The sequence below is a fragment of the Saccostrea echinata genome, unplaced genomic scaffold, assembly GCF_033153115.1.
Source record: "Saccostrea echinata isolate AGI-Se365-2 ecotype Australia unplaced genomic scaffold, CSIRO_AGI_Sech_v1 ptg000016l, whole genome shotgun sequence".
In the NCBI taxonomy this organism is placed as follows: Eukaryota; Metazoa; Mollusca; class Bivalvia; order Ostreida; family Ostreidae; genus Saccostrea; species Saccostrea echinata.
The window spans coordinates 12507501-12535140 of NW_026889765.1; the positions used below are offsets into that span (position 1 = coordinate 12507501).

Sequence of the window (27640 nt, forward strand, 5' to 3'; positions counted from 1 at the left end):
ATGATCAAGTAGACTTGTACTTCATAGATAAATAAAAATGAGACAAAAATAACTAATTAAATATTCTTCAAAGACCAAGAGAGGCCAGTGTGAGGAGTTATAATATGGGGTTACAAAATAGTACAGAAGCACAAATAGTTTGTTAATAGTCTGCACAGTGATAGTGATAAATGGGGGAATTAGAACTTCATTTATGAGTTGTTACTGAATACTAGACTAATTATTTCATTGATCCTGATCATCTTATTTCTCTTGCTTTTGGGCAACAAAGCTTCATCTATCAGTTTATTTTATAGTCTCTATGGATCGTCTAATTTGTTTTATTATACTCCGGTGACTGTTAAGGCCCTTGGGCCTCTTGTTTAATTCAACATGTGAATCTACATGAAAACTAAACAATAATAACAACTTTAGGCTTTTAAATTATGAACTACATGGTTTTAACTAGGTTTATATAGTCAAATATGTATGGTCTAAATAAAGAATAATAAAAACGGGAATGAAAGCAGGAAATTGAAAATTGTGGGAATTAAGCTAATATTAGTGAAGGGGGACTGCTAGATACTAATCAATCCCCAACATTGTCCAGAGACGATCTTGGAAACTATTCAATATTTTCCTTTCAAACATTAAAGAATTACTTGTAATTACTGTATAAGCAGAATTTTTAGCAAGGATTTAATTTTGGCATTATTAGCGAGGGTGCTGAGATCGCTAAAATTGAATATCGCTAAAAATTAATTGCATTTTTTTTTAAATAGCTTCTTTAGTGAGCATTTTAAAATCGCTAAAATTACTTCTCGCTAAAAATAAAATACTTGTACCAATTTTTAAGGACAAATCGCTAAATTTGCGTCTCGCTAAAATTTCCACTTGTATGGTAATACCATCTGAACTTGCTCACCTCATATTTACAGATAGATTTATTGGAATAAAAAAAATAGTTATAACATTAATATTTCAATTCATCATACATAACTTTTTCTACAGAAATAAGAGGAATGAAATCTTTGTCTGGAAATAGCTTTGTATAAATTGAAAAAACTTAAGAAGCTCATAAATCAAGGTCACAGAGTTCAAGAAGTGTCAAATTTTGAAGATCTCAGAAATGTAAATTTTAAAACATTTTTTGATGAAGGAATATGAGATCATACATGACATGTAAGTGATTGTAGCCAAGAAGCATGTCATGATTCAAATGGTTCATTGCCATTGTTGTTTGCATAAAGTTACCCAATTACATGCAAGTAACTGAATGCTCTTTGGTTCAGGACATTTTGATCCTTGGGCTGTGGATGGTCTTTTTTTTTTATACTTGACCAAGGTGTCACAACTTTCAATCAATTATTGCATTTGCACAAGATTCAGGCTAGGGAAATTTGCAGTTATTTTTTTTTAGCAAGATGGCAAGGGTTCTTTTTAGCTCACCTGAGCCAAAGGCTCAAGTGAGCTTTTCTGATCAAAGAGTGTCCGGCATCTGTCTGTCATCCAGCATCTGTAAACTTTTCACATTTTTTACTTCTTTTCAAGAACCACCGCGCCAATTTCAACCAAATTTGCCAAAAAACATCCTTGGGTGAAGGGGATTTAAGTTTGTTCACAGGAAGTACCACACTCTTTTTCAAGGGGAGATGAATAAGAATTTGTGAAAATTTGGTGGCATCTTTTAAATATCTTCTCAAGAACCACTGAGCAAGAAAAGGTGAAGCTTACGTGAAAGCTTCATTACATACTCTAGATTCAATTTTATTCATATCATTAGCCCCGGGGGTAGGGCAGGCAACAAGAGGGGGCAAAGTTTTACATAGGACTGTATAGGAAATATCTTTTTAAAAAATTCTTCTTAAGTACTACTAAGCCATTATTAGTCATACAGATGTATCCTCAAGTAGTGTAGATTCAAGTTTGTTCAAATCATGACCCCCCAGGGTAGGGCGGGGCCACACCAGGTGGTCAAAGTTCTACATGGGAATAGATTGGTGTTATGGTTAAGGGGCATTTGCGTAAAATGCATTGAAGACTTCAAATTGTGAAATGACCTGACAACCTTTGGAATGGACTAGCCAAAGGTATAAAGGGTAAGAGCAAATTAAAGGTATAAAAGTTGTAAGCACCAGTGGCAAGTATCCTAGGGAATTAATGTTAAGTTCTTGGTCTAGTAAATCTGAAGAATATTGAGATACCTGGTCTTATCTATCAATAGGAACCTAGGGGAGAAACATGGTGGAAGTAGTACCTTACCCAGTGCCCGTCTCTAGATAAGAGAAAATTTAAGTACTGTGTGATATACCCTCAGACGAGCTGCCTTAATAATCATTCTAATCATTAAATCAGACAGAGTAGAAGGAAAACCTATATATCCCTTGTAAGGACCTAATCAAAGGAAATATCTTTAAGAATCTTCTTCTCAAAAACAACTAAGCCATTATTAATCATATGGATACAGAAGCAACATTAGGTATTGTAGAATCAAGTTTGTTCAAATTATGACCCCCCAGGGGTTGGGGGAGCACTACAGAGGGTCAAAGTTTTGCAAAAGAAAATAAAGGAATCATCCTGAAAAAATCTTATGCTCAAGGACAGCAAAGCTGTGATTATAGCTATGATAAATATTACAGGGTTGGGGTCAATTACTTTGAAATGTAATTAAATACTCTCCAATACATTGAAAATTTTGTCAAATACTTGCAATTACAAGTACATTGATTACTCTCAATTTCTTTGAAGAATGTAATTAAATACATTTCAATTACTTTTGTTTCACTTTCAAAAATCTTGAAGAACAAATACATGTAAATTTAGGGTAGGGGGGATATTTAAAATAAATAATGTCAGGTGCCTACCATGTTTGTGTGTTTCATCAGCACAAGACCTAGTCCTACATGTACATTTATCAATTAATTGACTGCCTTTATGAAATTTGATTAAAACCGAGTTTTCAAGAGTTTATGAATCAACCATAAAATACTCTCAAATTATTTCAGCTACAGGTAGGCAAGCTAAACACCTTAAATTGCAAATGTTGACAAATAATACTTGTTTTATGTAATAGCTATTTCAGGTACCAAATGCATATGTATATAAAGATATGTTTAACTTTTAAAATAGTGATTCAATATTTATTTTTTTCTGAAGTGTATAAATAGGAGCATGAGCATTCTTAATAGTATTTAATAAATCACCTGTAATGGTCATATCTTTGAATTTAAACAAAGCATGGTATAAAATTATATAAAATTTTGGAGGGTTGTTTTGATAGCAATTTACAGCTGGTAGTTGAAGGTCAACAAGGCAGGTCACATCAAATGAACACACTAAATTATTGTCTATTCTTTTTTGATAATCAAACAACAACAAAAAATGAAATGTTTCATGCCTATACCAATGAGAGGTAGAACAGAATTCTTGATCAACATTAAACTAGTATTAATTCTTTATGTGCATTATAATTATAAAACAAATAATATTTTTATAAACAAGCCAATATATCACATTCATTTATTGAGATATAAAAGAGTTCAAGATTTTGAAAAACAGAAGGGCTTCTTTGAATAAATTAAAATAACTGTAAAATGTGACTGTGTTGGAAATATTTTCTTATTAAATAGACATGATATGTATTATGTAAAGTAATTGAAATGTAATTGAAAAGTAATTGAAATTACAGGGAATTTTTTTTTCATTGTAATTAATTATATTCAATTACAGGTAATTGAAAAAATTGTCAATTACAAATTACATGTACTTCCAATTACTTTAAAAAATGTAATTAATTACACTGAATTACAATTACTTTTATAAATTACCCCATCCCTGATATATTATTATAGAAACATCCATAGGTAGTATAGATTGAAATCAAATTTGTTCAAATTTAGGATGGGTAGGGTGGGGCCACAATGAGTGATTAGAGGTTTACATAGGAATACAAAGGGAAAAAAATCTTTAAAATTCTTCTGGTCAAGAACAGCAAAGCCATGATTAGAAATATTGATATGGAAGCATCCTGAGTGTAAATTTTAAGTTTGCCCTCCCCCCCCCCTTTTTGCAAAAATAATGAAGTGATTTCTGCTCAGTGATTTTAGCCAATGTGCTCAGATGAGTGATGTTGCCCATAGGCCTTTTGTTTAAAATATTTTAAAACAAATATAATCTATCACTGAGTCATGTTTTTCGGTGACTTGTTTCATACCAATTGTTAGGCCTTTGGTTTTTTTACTACCAATGTTCTGTCTACTTGAATAATAAATAGGGCTCACGGCAGATGTGCCTAGTCAACAGGGGATGCTTAACCCTCCTAGGCACCTGATCCCTGGAATTTCCAAGGGTCTGTGTTTATGCCCTGTTTACATATTTGTATTGTTTGTAGATTTTATAGATCGATCACTGTTCGTTATCTTTACAACCCTTTTTCCTTAAAGTACTAAAGAGCTTTTCTTAGTTGTCCCACAAGGGTATTAGACCTACTTGGATAGTTCTTGTTTTTAGGGTCCCTGAATCATCCAGGTCTTCTCGCATTTGCTGATGTCTGTCTTCCTTTTGTAGCATTTTTTGCTTGAAACATTTTCAGTCCGACCAAACAAGTAATTTTTATGACGTCAAACGTTGCAATATTCGATCTTTTCCATTCTCATTGTATAATTTTCCATTTATATTGTATAATTTTTATTTGTATTCAATAATTTTCTATTTGTATTGTATAATTTTTAGGTCACCTGAGTCACTCAGGTGACCTATTGCTATCTGTTTTCGTCTGTCGTCGTTTGTCGTCAATCGGTCGTAAACTTTTGAACATTTTAAGCTTCTTCTCTGGAACCACTGAACCAATTTCAACCAATTTTGTTATATAGCACCTATGGGTGAAGGGGAGTAAAAATTGTGAAATCCATGGCCCCTGTCCCCCTGGAGCCTGAGGGGTGGGGCTAAAACCATCAAAATTAATGCAATCTTTAAAAATCTTCTTCTTTACTCCTGGACATCAAGCAGTCAAACTGTTGGCATGATTGTAATAAGCATTGAGCCCTTTACCAAAATTGTGAAATTCATGGCCCCAGGGTCAGGGGTTCTGGTGCTCGGGCGGGGCTCTAATGATTATATAGTGAAAATGCATTAATTCTTTAAAAATCTTCTCTGCTGCTAGGTATTAAGCTGATGAACTAAGTACATAGTTATGATAAGCAAGAGTGCCTCTTCCAAAATTGTGAATTTAATGGCCCCTGGGTCAGGGGTTCTGGTGTTAGGGCGGGGCTCTAATGATTATATGGTGAAAATGCATTAATTCTTTGAAAATCTTCTCCTCTGCTCCTGGGTATTAAGCCGATGAATTAAGTACATAGTTATGATGAGTAAGAATGCCTCTTCCAAAATTCTGAATATCATGGCCCCTGGGTCAGGGGTTCTATGTGGGGGGTGGGGCTTATTTATTGTATACTGAAAAAAAAAATCAATGCTTTGAAAATCTTCTCTGCTCCTGGGTATTAAGCTGATGAAGTAAGTACATAGTTATGATGATCAAGAGTGCCTCTTCCAAAATCATGAATTTCATGGCCCCTGGGTCAGGGGTTCTATGTAAGGGGGGGGGGGGGGGGCTTATTTATTATATACTGAAAATAAAGGAGATGGGCGAACATAGCGTGCAGAAAGCCTATAGCTTCAGATATATATAAATCGTTCAGTTTGTGAATTTCGACAATTATTATTGTCTCATTATTGAAATTCATGAAATTATGATAAACAAAACTTTTCTGAGGACAATTTTCTCATCAAAATTTATTCTTTTATTTAAAAAAAATTAATGTGGTATTTCTGGGGTTCGAACCCTAGCAATAAAAACCCTGAGTATCATTTTCTTTTGAGACTAGCACGCTAACCACTAGACTACACAAGTCCTGATGAAGAGTGGCATTTAAATCATGTTTGTGATATGACCCTTGACTTAATGGACTTCAAGTATTTCTCGAAAAGATACGAATGTTATGTCATAAAAGTATATTTTTAAGGTATAGTGGGTCATTGCTCCATATTTTTGATAACCAAAAAGTGTATATTGTTATGCAAACTTTGAGGATTAACTTTCAAAAAGGTGGAGCGAAGACCCACTCATATCGAAAAATAGTGTTATAGTGTGAGAAAATGAATCTTTTTGCTCGCTTTGGTGTGTGTCTAATATTTCACAGGCAAATTTTTTTCACTCTTTGAGATATTTTTGCAAATGGTAGAGATTTTACATAAAGTATATTTTAATGTTAGACGAAATATCAAGGAAAATTTTGATATAATTGAAATTTAATTTTTCATCTTCATGTTTGTCACACTATAGGATTATCGCTCGTCATGTTCACCCATTTCCTTAATGCTTTGAAAATCTTCTCCTCTGCCCCTTGGTATTAAGCCAATGAATTAAGTACATAGTTATGATGAGCAAGAGTGCCTCTTCCAAAATTGTAAATTTCATGGCCCCTTTGTGGGGTTCTGGTGTTAGGGCGGGGCTCTTTTGATTACATAGTGAAAATGCATTAATTCTTTGAAAATCTTCTCCTCTGCTCCTGGGTATTAAGCCGATGAATTAAGTACATAGTTATGATGAGTAAGAATGCCTCTTCCAAAATTGTGAATTTCATGGCCCCTGGGTCAGGGGTTCCATGTGGGGGGGGGGGGGGGGGGCTTATTTATTGTATACTGAAAAAAAAATCAATGCTTTGAAAATCTTCTCTGCTCCTGGGTATTAAGCTGATGAACTAAGTACATAGTTATGATGATCAAGAGTGCCTCTTCCAAAATCATGAATTTCATGGCCCCTGGGTCAGGGGTTCCATGTAAGGGAGGGGGGCTTATTTATTATATACTGAAAATAAATTAATGCTTTGAAAATCTTCTCCTCTGCCCCTTGGTATTAAGCAAATTAATTAAGTACATACATGTAGTTATGATGAGCAAGAGTGCCTCTTCCAAAATTGTAAATTTCATGGCCCCTGGGTCAGGGGTTCTGGTGTTAGGGCGGGGCTCTTATGATTATATAGTGAAAATGCATTAATTCTTTGAAAATCTTCTCCTCTGCTCCTGGGTATTAATCCGATGAATTAAGTACATAGTTATGATGAGCAAGAATGTCTCTTCCAAAATTGTGAATTTCATGGCCCCTGGGTCAGGGGTTCCGTGGGGGGGGGGGGGGGGGGCTTATGGCTTATTTATTATATACTGAAAAATAAATTAATGCTTTGAAAATCTTCTCCTCTGCCCCTTGGTATTAAGCCAATGAATTAAGTACACAGTTATGATAAGCAAGAGTGCCTCTTCCAAAATTGTAAATTTCATGGCCCCTGCGTCGGGTTCTGGTGTTAGGGCGGGGCTCTTATGATTATATAGTGAAAATGCATTAATTCTTTGAAAATCTTCTCCTCTGCTCCTGGGTATTAATCCGATGAATTAAGTACATAGTTATAATGAGTAAGAATGCCTCTTCCAAAATTGTGAATTTCATGGCCCCTGGGTCAGGGGTTCCTTGTGTGGGAGGGCTTATTTATTATATACTGAAAATAAATTAATGCTTTGAAAATCTTTCCTCTGCCCCTTCGTATTATTTAAACAAACTAAATACATACATTCGTAGTTATGATGAGAAAGGATGCCTCTTCCAAAATTTTGAATTTCATGGCCCCTGGGTCAGGGGTTCTTGAGCTTGGGTGGGGTTCTATTGATTAATTAGGAAAAATGCATTAATGTTTTGAAAAACTTCTCCTCTGCCCCTGAGTACTAAGCAAACAAACGAAATGCAATAATATTAATGTAAATACATGTATTAAATATAAGTAAATGTGCTTTAGTGACAAGTGGAAAATAGCCATGTTGTATACCCAAGTCTGTGTGTACTGAATTGTAGCACTAGGCAAGTGACAAAAACTATCTGTATATATTGAATACCTTACACAATAGGCAAGTGTCCTTTGTACTTGTATATTTTGCATTCATTATCATCCCTGTAAGATTTTGGAAAACCAAGTATGATCCAAAGGAGATCACTTGGATCTAGCAGGTTACAATAAACAAGGGTATTTTTACCAGATTTTTAGCTCACCTCAACGAAGTCGAGATGAGTTTATGCTATACCCCCGGTGTCGGCGTCCCAGTTCCCAAGTAACTATAAGCCCTACCTGGACCAAACTTGCATGGATGATGCATCTAGGGATGGACACTACCACACTTGCTTCGGATGCTGGATCTGACCTAGATTTTCCAGATGAGTGACCAGGTTAAAGTTTTTGGAGCAGGTCCATTCCCAAGTAACTATAAGCTCTAGCTGGACTAAACTTGATGGATGATGCATATAGGGATGTTCACTACCACAATTGCTTCAGATGCTGGATCTGAGCCAGATATTCCAGATGAATGACTAGGTTAAAATTTTGCAACAAGTCCATTCGCAAGTAACTATAAGCCCTACCTGGACCAAACTTTAATGGATGATGCATCTAGGGATGTACACTAACCAACCTCTTCGGATGCTAGATCCGACTTAGATTTTCCACATGAGTGAATTTTAGCCATATTTTAACCAAATTAGCATGAATGATGTATCTAGGGATGGACACTTCCAGACTTGCTTTGTATTCTGAATCTGACCTTCATTTTCTAGATGAGTGACCAGGGTAATTTTTTTTGGAGAAGTTATATTATATTATGGCCTGTTATGATAACACTTGCATAGATGGTGCATCTAAGGATGGAAACTTCCAGACTTGCTTTGGATGTTGGAACTGACCAAAATTTCTTGATTTAGTAAACAGTGTAAACGTTTTTTGAGCTGGTCTTTTTTCCAAGTAACTATAAGTCCTACTTAAACCAAACGTGCATGGATATTGATCTTGGGATGTACACTAACTAGAAAAAAAAATATGATGTGAGATTTGCCTTACTTATAGATAACATTCGTCAAGGTGAGCTTTGTAATCTTTGGTTACCTATGTTTGAAATTCTTGCTTCGTCTATCAGTTAATTCTGTTTTATACTTCCAGGGATCTTTTACAGTGTTGTATTTTACCCCACCTCTGTTGATTTTTCGATGAAATACTGGCTTACGATTGGTTGAAGTCTGTCACGTGAAGGGGGTGTATTACTTATACCTAGTCGCTTGAGAATCAGTACATGGTCGATACGGAGTTATCGTTCTTTTGTAACGTTCAAACAACTCGAGTTCACGCGATTTGCCGAGTGTCTGTTGACAATGTTACAGTTAACTAATGAAAGTAACGAAGATGGAACCTTTCTCTCCTTTTACTGAAAGTTTTCAAAACTGTCAGTACGTTATTACAGCACGAAACACTCGCAAAACAACATTACGTCACACAACGTGACGTCATAATAGGCATTATATGAGTGATGAAACATATATATAGTAAGAAAAACAATTTTACAAACCACAGACAATGCATAAATATTTTATCGGTGGGGTAAATTCGTTACATAGTTTTGTAGTGACAGGGTACGGGATGATACCTGGTTAGTAAATTCCATACCTGGCTCGGCTTCGCCTCGCCAGGTATGAAATTTACTAACCAGGTATCATCCCATACCTTGTCACTAAAAAACTATGTAACTAATATACTCTGGTGACCGTTAAGGCCCTTGGGCCTCTTGTTCATTTGTATTATATAATTTTTATTGTATAATTTTTCATTTGTATTGTATCCGCAGATTGTTTATTTGTTTAGTTACGAAGGATTTCATTTGTCAAGTTTAACCTGTATCGGGTTGAAAACGAGCGAGATGTTCCGGGTGCTCAAAGCGCTGGCAGATGGCAAATAAATATATAAATGAACCTTGAGTGGTGGTACCTACCCCCACCCCCTAATAAACTGAGTTTTCAGGTTTGGGCAGATTTTCTTCTTTGCCTTCTTCTCCTTGTCTCTGGTCACATTGGAAATAAATATTTTCTCCTGCGAGAGAATGAAAATAATCGGATTCGACAAATTTTGCCCCCCCCCCCGAATCAAATGGTCGTCCCTTAGCATGCACGCAAATAGAGGAGCCCAGTTTGTGTTTGAAGAGAGAGCGCGAACGGAATTGGGGGAAGGGTTCCAGACTAAGTTTGTGTTGGGCACTTGAAACATCTCGCTTGTTTAACACTTTATACAGACTAATAACTAATGAAATCCTTCGTAATGAAATAAATAAACAATCCTCTGATACAATACAAATAAAAAATTATCGCATACAAATAAGATATTTAAGAAATAAACAACAATGTTAAAAAGTTCTCTGGGAAATGAACTTGGTTGGTCACGTGATCAAATCCTGTGAAGCCCGAAGGGCTTCTCAGAAGATTTGATCACGTACCAACCAAGTTCATTTCCCAGTGAACTTTTTAACATTGTTGTTTATTACTTTTATTTACATTTGAGACGAATATTCTGAGTAGAACTGCATTTATTACACAAACGGCCCGCCGTATTGCTATGTTGTGACGCGCAATGACCTAGAAGCTGTTTGTTCTTCAGAGTTCGCCTCGCTCCAACATTTGAATATTTACATGGATGTTAAGCCGTCCAGTTCAGGAAATAACTGTTCGTAATGTAAAAACAATGATCGCTACTGAGAATAATCTTACTATTATTGTATGAGTTCTTTATATATGAAGTCAAAAGCGGTGGTATATCGTCTTCAGTTTACATACCTTTAAAGGAATTTCGGGTTAAAAAGGTAAGCGTTATTTTAGGCTAATTATAAACATTCTTCACACCCAAGAAAGATATAATTATCATTTGTTGAACAAAAAAAATATATGTTTCAATAATTTTATCTTTTTCATCGCTTTAACGGCTCAGAAGTTCCGAAACAGTGTCACTGTGACAGAAATATGTAGACAAGATATCGTCTTGCTGTGTGATTCGGTCACGCCATGACCTCTGACCCCCTAATAAGTTCATACAGAATTGAACATATTTCCTCTTCAATAGGTTCATCTAAGAAAAATATTTGCAAATGTAAATAATATACAATACAAATAAGAAATTATACAATGCAAATGGAAAATATAGAATACAGATAAAAATTATATAATACAAATGATTTTTTTACAATACAAATGGAAAATTATACAATACAAATGAAAAATTATACAATACAATTGAAAAATCAAAAATACAAATAAAAATTATACAATACAAATGGAAAATTATACAATACAAATGGAAAAGATCGAATATTGCAACGTTTGACATGCCATAAATTTCACTTATCACAGTTATGGACAACTGGAAACTAAAATTGCAAAGAACTACAAAGGATAGTATTTTTTGTCGTCCACCTCCAAGTCATTTTTCAAAAGTTAACATAATTATTTGAATGATTTTTCACATTTATAGCGATATTTATGTGAATTTACATACAACACAAATGGTTTGGAATACCAAAGAGAGATAACTCTATAATTTTGGTAAAACTTGTTCTTTTCAGTATAGAAATCAACAAAAAATGGAAAATATTTTTAAAACATCTTTCCCCCCTTGAAACAAAAATTCCTTTTTACAGGTATTATGGAGTGTTGTTTCACATAATCATATCAAGGCTTTTTGTGTTTCACGAGGGGGAGGGAATATGTTTACAGTCCAAAAACAGCAAAATTGTCATTTTTTACCGATTTCAAATGAAATAACAAATTTTAAAATATGTATTTATCAATCTAGCTTATACATTGAATTTTACATAAGTTTAACATACAAAAAGATTTAAGGGTCATTTATCCATTTCCATGCATATTTGAAAATTTGGTGATGTTTTAAAGCTTGATTTCAATGGATAAAATTATCTATCTTGCACTGAAAAAATACTTTTCATGGATATATACATGTAGCTTGATAATGAGGAGTACTTCACCATTTATCAAAATTGAAAAATTTATGGCCCCCCTGGATATAGGGATGTAACAGAAAAAGAGAAAATGTATGGCTGGACCGGTAATTTAACACTGACCCCTGCATCACCAGTCAGGCACTCTACCAACTTAGCTATTCAGGGTTATGAGTATGGAACTAAAGTTGGTCTATATTAAAAACATAGTACGTCTTTACGAGTCCTCACCATATTGTAAAATTCCTATCACACAAATCCAGAATTCCAGTTCTTGGTGGGACTTAATTAGGGCCCCGCTCTGCGGGCGCCCTATAGTGATCAGTCTGTCCGTCCGTCCGTCCGTCTGTCCGTCCGAGATCTCTTGTCCGGAGCATATCTTCTCTCACCTTGGTCCAGTGTGACTCATACTTCACTCACAGAGTGCCACTGGTCAATGGATGTGCAGTGACCTTGAACAAAGTTTCTAGGTCAAGGGTCAAGGTCAAAAATAGCCTCTCTGGTTCGGAGCATATTTTCTGTCTCCTTGGCCCAATCTGGCTCATAGTTCACCCACAGAGTGTCTTTGGGTAAAGGGCATGCAGTGACCTTGAAGAACCATGTTTCTAGGTCTAAGGTCAAGGTCATAGAAGAATTATATATATGAAAAATCCTTGTCCAGATCATATCTTCTCTCCTCTTGGTCCAGTGTGGCTCATACTTCACTCACAGAGTGCCACTGGTCAATGGATGTGCAGTGATCTTGAACGAAGTTTCTAGGTCAAGGGTCAAGGTCAAAAATAGCCTCTCTGTTTAAAATCTTTGTTTGGTGCATGGTTTCTTTCTCTTATTAGTCTAGTTAGCCTCAAACTTTACCAATTGACGTAGGGTACAGAACATTTGTGAATTTCCTTCCATATTTTGATACATATGCAACAGTTTTCATAGAGGATATGCAACATTTGTGATTTTTGTGCCGCTTTTTGATAGAGGGTATGGAGCACTCGTGATTTTCATGCCATTTTTTATTATAACAAGGTTGACATAGAAGCCCTTTAGACTCAAACAACACATCCCTTAATAGTACACAAGTGTTCCTCTTCAAAATAAACCCTTTTCAGCTCCTTTACTTTTTCATGTTCCTTGCTGAAAGCGGGGCCCTTTGAGATGGCCACCATCTCAATGATATCTAGTTAGTAAGTCATATCAAGAAATATTTATGATACAGGGTCAGATGACTGTCTTACTACTTTCAGTCAATTCTACATGTACCTAGCTATAACCTGATGTAGTTGTACATTAACCATGGCGGATTTAAGGGGAGCCCCCCCCCCCCTTCCTTCTTAGATTGACAAATTTGAGTTAAATTATTGTCCAATCTTTGAAAAGAATTGAAAAGAAATAATTTTTTGGATAAAAGGATATGTGTAGTAAATAAAAGGATTTATTCTTATATTCATGGTAGGCAGAGCCTCTTTCTAGGTTTTGTTTCCATAAACCTTCAAATAGTACTAGTTTTATTGATTCTTATTAATTATGATGAAAAGAAATACATCTTGTAAAAAAGTTTTCTTAGAAGATTTAATTTTTGTCCATCTAAGTCTAAATCCAAGAGCTTTGGGGGGGGGGGGGGGGGCTGGGCCCTCAACAGGGCTTTGCCCTAGACTGTAAATAGATCAGTTTTGTTACAAGCATTCTCTATATCCTGTTACATGTATTGACATGATATGTACACTGACCTTTTGTTCCTTTGTCTCTGGTAACCTTAACTACTGAGTTCCTATAACCAATTGTACTGATGAATTAATGACATTTTTTCATACATGTAGTAAGTGGTCAGATTTACAAATTCCAGTATAATGCTGCACTACACTAAGTTTTACTGAAAACCATTCCTTCTAAATTTTATTTCTTATTTTTCATTTCCAGACAAGAAATGCCTTTCTTGAGCTTGTTAGTGATGCCCAGCATGATACAGGAATGAGTATCTCAGCACAGCAGAAAATGAAGGGGAAAGTGACCTACTAACTTTTGTCTCCTCTGTCAGAAACTCTGGAAGTGATATCATGAACATGGTACTGAAATTTTATGTAGGATTTAGTTTCAAGTTTTGCACCCAACTACATTTGCAAATGAAGCAGTGCAAAAGAGCATTTTTATGTAAATTTGATTTATAATGTACATATACAACAAAACATTAGTTCATACATGTTTTTAATTTTATTTTTATTTTTTTTTTTTTATTTATTTATTTTTTTTTTTTTTTTTTTTTTTTTGTTATTTAGATTTTGAAATGAAGAAACTTATGGTAAATTGCATTGTCTCTTTTATTGATGTTCAGATGAAATTTGATGTTGAAGAATACATGTACTATTATAGTTATATGTAACTTATTTGAATATAAACAAGCAAGATTTTTATTTATTATTTAAGTGGACAAAGTTTGCAAAGGCAACAAGAAAATGACTTAATGAATTGTGATACCGGTTGTCTGGTAACTTTTTAATATTTTTTTTTTCTTCTCCCAATATGATCTGGGGTCCGTCTTACAAAAGAACTTACGATGTAAAGGGTAAAGATACACATAAAGAACACTGATCGATCTCAAAAAATCCACAAAAATAAAAATATGTCAAGAGACCAAAAACTTTGTGATTGTAAAATCTAGCCCAATTAATGATTTTATTTTAAATTGCCTGCATAAATATATCTTTCTTTATTCATTTTAAAAAGATTAAAACCATTTTCACGTAAAAACGAAAGTTATTTGTAAAATTATATTTTGATCTTAGTCATAAGTTCTTTGTGAAACGGAGCCCAGATTCTGGCAGTGTAATATTTTTGCTTTGTATTATAAGTATACATGTATTTTGTTATAATATTATACTAATTTTTTTCATGATTTTGTGGTATTGTTCCCTTTAATATGCATGCATTTACTTATCGTAATTTTATTTCCGTCCGGTTTATTTGAAATAGTACTGAATTATATAAATGAAATAAATTAAAGAAATGTTTTCTTTTTTATTAATTGAATTAGATAAGACTTTATAAAATCTCAAAAACTCTAAATCACCGCAATACCAGACCAATTACAACTGTAGTTCATAGTTAAAGGCTCAAGTGCTGCTAAGTAAAGTCTGTCATTCATCCATATAGAATTAATGAAGTCATTCCAATTATTTTGTTTTAAAGAGTTCGCCTATTATAGAACAATTGACCTCCCTATCAATTATCAGTTCACAAAATTCGCACATATAAAGTAAAATAAAGTAGTATACATGTGCATTTATTATACACCTCTAATTAATTCAACAAATTCTCTTTAAATACTAGTATTGAAAGGAACAAAACTGAACAAAAGATTTTGTCCTTTTTGTTCATTCGGGATGTTTGCAACATATGCAATATTGAAAACATATTCCATATAAATATGTTTCAGCATTTCATTTTTCATCCGTCCTATTTTTGTCCCTTATTACTCTTGTAGCGTTTTTTTATTTCCTCTTACAGGCACGTACATGTAGTATCAGGGTGTGGGGCAGGTGCCTGTTCCCCTTTTTCTGAACTTATTTAGAACAAAAATGTTCATTAAAACGCCTGTTGCCGCCCCGTTTTTTTTTTTGTTGCAGTATGGTCAAATCCGTCTGTGTTAATGTATAAAAAAAATTTGGTTGTCTCGGGAAAAAGTTAAACCTCCCTCTCCCCCCTTCGTGTTTTCCTTGTGATAAGACATATCTTCGGGTACAAACATTTTTTACCTCATGATCTTGACCTTGGAATTGACCTACTTTTGAAAAAAAAACTTTAACTTTGGTCGTAACTTTTGAATGGCTGGTGCTAGGGCTTTCGTATTTCAATTATGTATTCCTTCTGACAAGACCTTTCTTTGGATACCAACATTTCTGACTCTTGGCCTTTGAGTTTGACTTACTTTTGAAAAACTTAAATTTTTTGACATAACTTTTGAATGATTAGTGTTAGGACTTTCATATTTCACATTTATATTTCTTGTGATAAGACCTCTCTTTTATACCAAATTTGACCTTGACCATACTTTCGTATTTAGCGCTTCACTTGATCATAATTTTTGAACAGTTGATGCTAGAGCTTTTTTATTGCATTTATGTATTCTTTGCGACTACACCGCTTTACAATAATAAGCCCAACTGACTGATATTCTAAGTCCGTATGATGTAATACTTATAATCATGTTTACACATCGTCAAGTGACGCACTGTTCATTGAAAAGAATGATGGTCATCTGAAATCGATGAAAGCGTCTTTGTTTCTCTCCTTGAGACGATCCCTGATAAGAGAACGGCTGTTACATTGTTTAATTGTGATGACGAGACAGAGATTTATCTACAGTTACAATTTATATGGAATGAAAACCTGCATCAGTATCCCAGTGATGGATATTCCAAGGATATAATTAAAAGTGGGTACTGTAAATTTTCTTATAGTAAAAATTTTTATGTGGTAAAACTTGTGTACACTTTTTTTCAAGGAAGGGGGTCTTCATCATTAAACATTGTCACTATCAAAGTTCGATATTTTGGAACTTTAGGGAAATATGAACTTGTTTAGATTTCTGTTATAATGTAAACTAAAAGGATTCATTTGTTTGGGTTTTCTCACCTTTGGGCAATGGACGGCAGCCTTTCAATGAATTCAGTTTTAGGAATATGTACATGTGTCTGTCGTCATTATACATTAAATGATCAATATTCGACGTAAGAGTAAATTATTTATTTTGGTCTGAAAAAATAAGATCCTAATAACTTCTCAGTTTACCAGCCTAGGGATATTTCGAATGTGCATGTAGATTTCGAGAAAAAAATAAGTTACTTTGAATCATACTTGCAATACTTTTTTTAAAATCTATATTTGTAATATCTATATTTTTGTAAAGCTGACTCTTTAGTCCATTTCGTACGTACTTAATTCTTTTTTTTTTCTGTTAGAGACCAGTAGGTGTAGGTTGAGGACATTTACTAGACATATCAGTTCTGATGCAAAGAATAAATTTTTATCACTTTAATTAAGGATTTATTTCTTTGACAACACTTTAACATACAGGGATACACTTCCATAGCGACAGAGTTTTAAGAGTTAGATGTATAATGTGTAAAAAGATAAAGGGTCTGTCTTTAGGTCCAAATTTGCTCATTTAAATGCGCTAGCGTACAAAATATTGCCTAATTGCGCCTGGGATCCATGAATATGCAATTCAAGCAATCTATATTTTACACATGTGCTTGTATAGACATAATAAACCGTGGAATCCGATGAAAGTAACATATGCGTCCATATCTAATCAGTCTTTATACTTTAATCCACAATTGTACCCTACTCCACCTTATCATCTATACAAGTTTTAGAGATGCCAACCCACTTTGAAAGTTAACGCACTTTGAAAAAAATGTGCACGGCTTGGTCAATATTCTTGCAAAGTTTAGATATGATAAATAATTATTTGAACTTGGTTGGATAACTTTTGTGATGCATTTTCCTTAGGGAAAAGGGAGCAATAGTTTGTTTGCTTATTGAAAATAATTTCCCCGCACAATATGTTGGTCTTCTTATAGTTATTTGATAAGTATTTAGAAGTATGAAAAATTATTCCCGCACAATATGATGGCCTTTTTAACTGTTATTTGATTAGTATTAAGAGGTATGAAAAAATTATTTATGCATTTACTGTATTTTTTTTTTATTGTATTTGATTTTGTAAAGCTACTTAGCCTTGTTCTCGATGAGGGAAGATCAATTCATCAGTTTTTCTAAAGAAATATGCACAACAAAATAATCATGTCTTTTACTAAAATCTAAGTCCAGATTTTTTGTTTTATACATATTTTTTCAAAGTGCGTTAAGTGTTTCCATGGTAAAAGATGTTGATTTACACTCTTAACACACTTGAAAAAAAATTCAGAGTGCGTTGATTTTGTCCCAAATTTAACGCACTTTGAAATTTTTTTCAAAGTGCGTTGATTTTGTCCCAATTTTAACTCTGAAATTTTTTTTCAAAATGCGTTGCCACAATGACATATTCGTATTTTATCTCCTTGACAAACATCTTAATCTACTTCATTTCATAATGCATAACAAGTAACATTCGAGGAAAGTATTTTGAGATTTTTTTTTTTTTTTTTTTTTTTTGAAAAGAAGATGGGTGAACATGACGAGCGAAAAGCCTATAGTGTGACAAATATGAAAGTGGAAAAATGAATCGCAATTATATCAAAATTTTCCTTGAAATTTCATCTAACATTAAAATATACTTTATGTAAAATCTCTACAATTTGTAAAAATCTCTCAAAGATTGAAATTTTTTGCCTATGAAATATTATACACACACTAAAGAGGGCAAAAAGAGTCATTTTCTCATACTATAACACCATTTTTCGATATGAGTGGGTCTTCGCTCCATTTTTTTGAAAGTTAACCCTCAAAGTTTGCATAAAAATATACATTTTTTGGTTACCAAAAAAATGGAGCAAAGACCCACTATACCTTAAAAATATACTTTTTTGACATAACATTCGCATCTTTTCGAGAAATACTTGAAGTCCATTAAGTCAAGGGTCATATCACAAACCTGATTTAAATGCCACTATTCATCAGGACCTGTGATCAGTCTAGTGGTTTGCGTGCTAGTCTCGAAAGAAAATGATACTCAGGATTTTTATTGCTAGGGTTCGAACCCCACAAATACCACATTAATTTTTAATAAAAGAATACATTTTACCGAGAAAATTGTCCTCAGAAAAGTTTTGTTTATCATAGTTTCATAAATTTCAATAATGAGAATATTACTCTAAATACTAAATTCACAAATTGAACATGGTTTTTATTTATTTGAAGCTATAGGCTTTCTGCACGCTGTGTTCACCCATCTCCTTTCATTCACATATACTGTTTCATTACTAAATGGACATGTCTACTACAGATCTTCAAAAAAAAAAACTTGTTACCGAAATCATTTCTAGCATTCTTATGAATGTATGAGTGAATCGGGAGACCCAATGAGAAGTAGGAATTTTACCGGATAGATTGCGTTTTTGATGTCTCTATTAGACTTATATAATAAATGGTCATTGAGGCCACAGGTAAGAAAGGTCAGACAGTTCATCTTTTAAGTGCACACCAGTCCAGTCTTCCGCTTTCTTGTGCAATTGACAGACTGCAATCAAGCGAAGAATGCGTATGCTAATTTGTCATATCCATTGTTTTACCTGGAAGCGCTTTCGACAATAAGTGAATGTATTAACATGAGAATAATCGAGACAGCTCCCTCATGTCTTCTGTATGATAATTAGATTATAATCGGATCTCTCAATTTTTAAATGACTTTCAAATGATAATTGGGGGAAAAAGATAATATCGAATTAATTAAGTGGAATATAATTCTTACAGTAATTGTCACTTGACAAAGACGAGAATGGAAGACGATCTTCTACCGAGGATCTGAAATCTGAATGTTTCTGTTTATCTGTAAAGAGAAAAAAATGACGTGAATTCAAAAGAATGAATAGGAACTTTAAAGGTAAGTCAAGTCTCATTTACATTACAGGAATATCCTGCAGTATTTAGCTCTTAGTTTGTATTTTATCATGAAAGAAATGCACACACACACACACACACACACACACACACATATATATATATATATATATATATATATATATATATATATATATATATATATATATATATATATATATATATATAAAGTTTAACTTACCCCAATATGAGATTATGATAACTTTATATACTAGTAATTAATTAATTGTGGGAGTATAACTTTGCTTACTTGTTATTAGTTGTAGTTAAAATTATACAATTATTGCTGTTTTGAGGTCCATACCTCAAAACAGCAATGATTGTTTTATTATATGATTCAATGATTAAATGATACAAACTCATTAAACAGTTCATGCCATCTTTCTTGAGGTTTACATTTGCTGAAGTCCTAGCCAAATGCAATGAACGAGACAGGAAAATCTACTTTAGTTGCTATGAAAAAAAAGAAATGTCAGGCTCTTTTGAAGGATCAATTTGAAAGGGGGGGGGGGACATTATCAGGGAAAACTGTCAGTTGAAAAAATCTTTGATTAGCCCCCATGAATTCTCTTAACTTCAAATTTTATTTTGGGGTTGAGGTGGGGTTAAGTGTTGTGGATTAAGGTCCATTAGTGGGGGACCACCCTTTCAATGGATATTTTAAGTTTTAGTTGAAGTAAAAATTTGCATTTAGAAAAAATTGTTTAGGTCCCCTGCCGCCCCCAACCACCCCACCCCAAAATTTATATATTTCCTTATGTTTTGTTCATCTGAGTCGAAGTCGGTAGCAAGTGAAATAGCTTTGCAAATCTTTTTGTATCAATTTGGAATTTCCCAATCTATTTTTAGACCAATGTAGAGAAAGTAAATCCTTATATTTACCTGGAAGTGGTATTTTTTCCTGCATTGTTGGATTTCGGCCAATCAGAGAGATCAGAATGTAACAATTAAACATTGTCAAATTTTTGGGACGCCCTGTCCCTTCCTCAGGACAAAGAAAAGTTAAGAAGTCATAAAAAATAAAACAGAAAATCAACGTCTATGATACACTCAACCCTATTGACTGTAGACCAGGACAATTTTACTTGCTTCCAAAGTTACACAAATAAGGTATGCCAAGTCGCCCTATGGTTAGCGTAATCGGATACCCCACGGAGAAAATTTCCGAGTATATTGATTTACATTTAGTCCGCATGTAGAAACTTTCCATCCTATCTCAAAGACACCACAAACTATATAAACAAGACGCCCTCCACTGATCTTCCAAATCATACCCTTCTTGTGACTATGGTTGTTACATCACTGTACACAAGCATCCCGCATGATGAAGGTATTGAGGCCTGTAAATAAGTCTGGGACAGAAGATCTATACCAATTCCTTCTACCGAGTCCATCGTCAAGCTCTTTGAACATGTTCTCAAGTATAACTATTTCATGTTTAATGGAGAACATTACCTGCAAGTCAATGACAAAGCGCAACCAGCTAAGGGGCCTAAACGGTACCTTAAGTAATTGGTTGCGTTCAAGTCTGCCCATGAATATATTGGTATATGATGGGGCCATTTAAGTGCCCATATCCAATTCCAAAAAGTATTCTTGGATACTACATCTACCCTGATTTATGGCAAAATTGAGTTCAGTCTACACACGAAACCCACTGATATCCACCAGTATCTCATGCTGACAAGCAGTCATCCCCCACACATTCAAAGGTGTGCCTAAGGGTTTAGCCTCCAGAATCCGCCGCATCTGTTCATCCTCTGCTTCGTACCAGGAAGAGAGCAATCTCCTAAAGTCCCATTTATGCAAGAGAGGCTACAAAGCCCATACCGTACAAACTGCTATTGATGAAATGGCAGGACACGACAGACAAGACAAAACCTTTACAATACAAAAAGAAAAACAGTAGCAGCAGGGTTCCACTGTTAACCACATACCATCCTGTCCTTAAGAAATTCAACGATGTTCTTAAAAAGAACCCCCCAATTCTTTATTCCAACAAAAGAATGACCGAGATCTTTAAGGAACCTCCATTGCCTGCCCAAGGAACTTGAAGGATATGGTAGTAAGAAAACCAAATTGGACAACCCATTACATAAAGAGGTTTTGAAACTTGTTCTGACAAAAGATGTCTTATCTGTAAGCATATCTCTGACACAGTTTTAACAGCCCGGTAACAGGCCGCAGCTACAGAATATTATGGAACTTGTTCTGTCAAATAGATAACTTCATCTACCTCATCAGCTGCAAGGTATGTCAAAAGCAGTATGTTGGGGAAACGGGAGATCTCCGCAGAAGAATCAATAATCACCACTCGACCATTAAGACCAAGAAAATCAATGAACCAGTTGGGGAACATTTCAACATCGAAGGTCACAAATGGGAGGACATGACAGTAGTGGTTATTGACCATAACCCAAGATGGACAAACTCTCGGAGAAAAAGCAAGGAAAAGTTCTGGATGTACAGACTGAAGTCATTCCGCGCTAATGGTATTAACAAACTAAATGACTTCACCAGGATGAACGGGAACTAGATCCCATTCCTGATTGTGACAAGCAAGACCATTCTCTCCATTTAGTGTAAACTTTAAAGTTAATTCGCATTATCAATTCTGGAACGACACACACACATCTCTATTGCTTACATTTTTGCTTATTATTTCTTTTATCCGATAAACAGTCCTAAAAACAATTTTCAAATTTATAAAAGATCTTAATTCATATTTTAGAATTTCCCTTCTATATTATCTTTCTTTGTTTTCTTTTTATTATGTAAAGTTTCGCAATTTGAGGGAATAAGACAGTGTACGATTTACTACTTGGTCGTAATTAATTAGCGATAATTAATTCGTTCAATTACGTAAATCGCACTTTTTATACCCGACAGACCGGACGTATTTTATAGAGGTCCGGATTTCTTTCTTAACTATTGGTTATAAACTTTCAAATTAAACATGTAACATTGTAAATATATAGTGTTTGGTACTTTAGTTGTAGTGCTAGTTGTTTTCTTTGTTTTTCTATTTACTTTGTTGTCTGACATTTTTCTTTGTCCTGAGGAAGGGACTGGGTATCCCGAAAATTTCACAATTTTTAATTGTTCGTGTCATTGATCATTTTTAGTGCTTTATCTAAAATTCAATCCTTGCAGTTGACCTTGTATCCATTTAATAGATCCGACACATACAATGAAGCGCATTCAAGTGGTAAAATGTTCCGTTTTAGTGAAAAGTTTCGGTGTTTCTTATCGAACGTCAATTGCTACAGATGACACGACCATTTCTTTAGAACGGGAAAGAAATATTCGTCGTAATGCTTAAGAACACCCCACTCTCTGCGACTAGCAACAAGAGTTTCACTGAAATGGAGATTTTATAAAGTTAGAAGAGAGAGAGAGTTACAGACTTCGCTTCTGTAAAACACGTATTGCAACGAATATGTACATAATTGTGAATTTGTTTACTAAAGTTACCACATTTATCGGTCGAACACGCGTTTACTCGGTATCTTTGTAGACTGCAAATTTGACTGGCTATTATATTTAACCACAGGTATTCGAATGAACCATAATGATTTTACTGTTGTTTTTCCTTTCTAAGGAAATAGGCTTGTCATTATTTGACAATCAACATTCTAAATAAAGCTTAGAAGGTTCCATTCAAACGGAGAATTTTACCACTTCAATGCGCTTTATTGTAGGATATACAGTGTTGTTGGTTTTCTAGTGTTTAATATATATATATATATATATATATATATATATATATATATATATATATATATATATATATATATATATATATATATATATATATATATATATATAAAAATTTTTATTTGCTACATAAGAATATTTAAGCTTAAGTTTTGACTGAATTTTTCCGAAAGATTTTTCTATAGGTTAAAAATGCTTTATGCATTTCTGTATTGAGTCAATTTTCTAAAAAGTGTACCCTGACAATTATGTACATAAACATAATGTTATACGAATGAACACTGTAATGAAGACGATCATTATTAATAATGCCACGCTTGGCACTAGATGGATTATATACCCAACTGTTTGTCACTCAGGTTACTGTTGAATTTATGCAATCACGTGACGGTGTGATCCGACATTCCGGATCACCATACTGTGGTTTTCTGAATCCATATCACCCCTCTCTGAAACTGATGACGTAGTACACAGATAAATGACGATTTTATTCTCGCACATCAAAAAGTTCCATAACAAACTGGTTTGTTTAATGGATAAAAGTTATGTTATTGATCCAAAAAGTTTCTTTTATTATATTTTGCTAGTTGTTAAGGGGTATATAATAAATTTATCATTATAACAGTAACTTGATCCGAAGAGCCGTATCACGTCTCGTTGACAGGCGCGGATCATCAGATCAAACTCGACGCACTTGACGTGATACGGCTCTTCGGATCAAGTTACTGTTATTATAATATTTATTTATTTATTGCTGCTTGGAGAGTAGTAATCATTCATGCCTGAGTCTAGAATACACATTATATGTCATTTTTAGGAACCCCAATTACAAGAAATACGGTTACTGAACCAAAAAAAAACTTGAGGTACTGTGAGCACTGAGCTCACAAAATGATACCTCCCCGACCACCTCCCATATGATCATAATGGCAGAGTCCATTTTTGCTACGGAAAGCCCAAACATCTGCCTGATCAAAACATATGTAGGAGGTGTACAATGGCACTACCTAATAAAGATTCTGTGAAAGTATCATTAAATTTGGCATAGGAGAAGTTGTGGGTAAGAAATGAGTACCCTCAGTATTATAACAATGATATTTTGTCAGCAAGTTAAAACTTGTCTAAATTAAAATCATTCAATAGTTTAAAAGAAATATTACCACTATAAAAATTTCTGATGTGAAATGTTCACCCCGGTTTTAACATTGTTTCATAGTCTGTCTTGCAATGGATTACCAACTAGAATTTTTTTTTAAAAAATGATAAGGACCTCAACGAATGTTGTCTTTAAGTAAGGCAAAGTCCCACACTAAACTAATAATCTAGTGTGTGCAACAGTGCATCCCTATATGTAACATTTATGCAATTTTGGTCTGATAGGGCTTGCAGTTACTTGAGAATGGACTTATCTGAAAACTTTACACTCATCCACAAAAAAGTGAGTCAAATCCAGCATCTGTAGCAAGTTTGAGAGTGTTCGTCCACTGATGCATCATCCATGCAAGTTTGGTTCAGAAAGGCCTTAAAGTTTCTTGGGAATGGACTTGCTCCAAGAACTTTTGGATGATCATTCATCCGGAAAGTGTAGGTCATATCCAGCATCCGAAGCAAGTCCAGTAGTGTGCATCCTTAGATGTATCATCCATGCAAGTTTGGTCAACACAGGACTTGTAGTTACTTGGAAATGAAGTCTGCTCCAAAAAACTTTTACCTGGTCACTCATCCAGAAAATGTAGGTCAGATCAGTGTTTCACAAACACATCTTGTTTTCTTTGTTTTTAACTCAAAAATAGCACAAGTACATGTAAAGTTACAACAACACATGTATCGGTTGAACACGCTTTTACTCGATGTTTATATAGACTGTCAATTTGATTGGTTATTATATTTATGGAATACCTATTCAACAGGTATTCGAATGAACCATATGACCGCTGGTTTTTCTCTCTGAAGAAATAGGCGTGTCATTATTTATGACAATTAACGTTCTAAAGAAAGCTCAACACGTTCCATTCAAACGGTGAATTTTACCACTTCAATGTGCGCTTCATTGTACCTATATCTGAGCATGGCCACGTGGCATGTGACATTTTGCCCTTACGCATGCGTCAGAATTCCATTCGAATTAGCTTCGCTTAGCGTTCACACGGAACTAATGCAAAGTAATTTAATGCGCAGTAAATTAATTCGAATTAAACTTATTTGCATTAATTTATCCGTGTGAAGGCAGTCCATATTAATTTGCAGTAACTTACGTTTAATTCGAATTAAACTCTTCGTGTGAATAGGGCATTCCTATACCGAAACCGACTTTACTTGTGTTCGTCACAATCCGGATAAAACCAGAAGAGTTCCGAGATGAAAAGCGAGGGAGACGGAATGCTGCAGGTGAAAAGTTCATGACTATTTCACTATGGGTAAATAGCTCAAAAACTATTCCACGGTGGGGGCTGTTTAAAAAAATAGCAAGTTTATTCGTCATATCTTTATATAGAAAAAAATCACAGAGGTATAATAAATGATATTACACTCATATAGGTCAAGCCACTACACAAACAAAAAAATTACATATATGAGATACAGATACAACATTTTGTGATGGATTTATAGTACAGGATAGAAAAACTTTTGACTGACATTGACCTCATTTTTGCAGTTCTTATGATTACTGCAATTGCTGACAAAAGTTTAGATTTTGGATTTAAAATTTGTTGATTTAACTTAGTGGCTTTTCTTTTAAAAAAAAAAAATAGTGAGTATTTATATTATTGATTTTAGAGAAAAGTTTATTTCTAAAAAAAAGGTTTTTGCTAACATTCAAGAAAGAAATGGTATTCATCTTCTAATTTATTCAAAATTTTACATAGTCTATGATTTCTTGGAATATTTTTGTGTCTCGACAATATGTACATGATGATAATATGTATTGTCACAATCGCGCTGTATGAGAAAGCCGCCGAGACACTTCTGTGTGATTTATTCACCAATTACAAAACTACAAAAATCTTTAAGCAACCCTAACTGCGAGACAACAATATGTGCAATGAGGCTTGGCACGTGATTTTTTTTCACCCGGCGACAATATGTGTCGATGGACGACAATATGTGCACTGAGGATTATGTGCATATTGTCGCCGACAATATAAGTGCAAAACGACAATATGATCCGTCACATATAAGCCCACATTATGTAGGGATTTGTTAATTTCATAGGGAATTCATCGCCTGTTTATTTATTCTACAGAAATATAACAATGCTTGAACCTTTTCAATCCTTAAACTGACTTACAATATCTAATTATGGACAGTTTCAAGACAAAATCTATCCTCTAAAGACAAAATATCGCAAATTCCATCATGTTGTTCTGAACGTTTGGCCGATCTGAATATAGAAAAATAATCATCCATAAACTATACTTCACTATTATATGTTAGTACAGGTCTGAAAAGAACATCAAGAAGTATACATGTAAGATAAATTAATAGGAGTAGATTGATAATTAAAAAATCTACCCTTTAGCGCAAATACTGTTTTTGTCCTTTTTTGATAATTCTTGAATAGCTTTCTTAAAGTTTCCTCAATAATTCATTACATTACCCAAAAGTTATATTCTTTGATTTCATCTGATGGTGTGACCAGTCGGCAGGAGATGCTCACTCCTCCATGGCACCTGATCCCATCTGATTTTCTGATGTTTTAGAGGTCCGTGTTTGCTCTGCTCCTGATTTGTATTGTTTAAATGGACTTTTGAGCTTGAATACTGTTCGTTATCTCTATATTTCATGGAATATTTTTATAAAATAATTTAAGAATACGATATATAAGTATGTATTTTGAAAACACATAATTTTTGTTTTCTTTGTGTTGGTATTTATACACACACACACCCTCTCTCTCTCTCTCTCTCTCTCTCTCTCTCACACACACACACACACATGACCCTCCCAGATATGGGGTTTGAAAGGATGAGGAAATGTATGAGACTCGGTAGGTTATGTCCCATTGGTCTGTAACTGGTCTTTGAAGGTTGTTAACTGTGGTTCTGTTTCAATGTATTGTACGTAAATGATTAATTCAAACTAAAGAAAAAAATTAAAAATAAATGAATAAAAATTCATAATATATAAATAAATAAGCGTTTACATTCCAACCTTTTTCCTTTTCCATATAATCTCTGTAAATTAATATGATTATAATCAAATGCCCGATGGCAAAAAATGTAAGTTGGCCTAATGTATTCTACCTACATATATAATGCAGAATTAATTACTAATCAGATAAACATCGTATTAAGGATAAACACAGATTTGTCGGATCGAAATGAAAAGAAAATTCAGAGGTAGGAATACTGAGTACACTACAATAATATAGTTATCAGGTTACTGAACAGTGAGTTCACTTTTTAGCATACATATGTACAGCGTACATATGTACATACAAAACTATTGGAAAGTACAATAAAAGTGGGAAGTTCAAATTTAATATGTGAAAATTATTCTTAAGGGTGTGGGATTTTTTTCCCTCTAAATT

The 27640-nt window shown here is 34.0% G+C and overlaps 2 protein-coding genes across 3 annotated transcripts in view; both read left to right on the plus strand.

Annotated features, from left to right (window-relative positions):
• The window catches only part of LOC133188459 (calaxin-like), a 61386-nt gene extending 46546 nt beyond the window's left edge, over nt 1-14840 (plus strand). Inside the window, exon 7 of the mRNA XM_061323897.1 lies at nt 13753-14840. Coding sequence (XP_061179881.1) covers nt 13753-13851 — 99 coding nt within the window. The 3' untranslated portion in view covers nt 13852-14840. The remainder of the gene's footprint in view (nt 1-13752) is intronic.
• A 4387-nt stretch (nt 14841-19227) lies between these two features.
• Nucleotides 19228-27640, plus strand: part of LOC133188457 (glycoprotein-N-acetylgalactosamine 3-beta-galactosyltransferase 1-like) — a 45208-nt gene continuing 36795 nt past the window's right edge. Inside the window, exon 1 of one of the 2 annotated variants that reach the window (XR_009721292.1) lies at nt 19228-19375. Coding sequence is in view for 1 of the 2 variants with exons in the window: in XM_061323895.1 (XP_061179879.1) it covers nt 19357-19375 (19 nt within the window). In the remaining variant the exon portion in view is untranslated. The remainder of the gene's footprint in view (nt 19376-27640) is intronic. The other variant, XM_061323895.1, reaches the window with a different exon arrangement.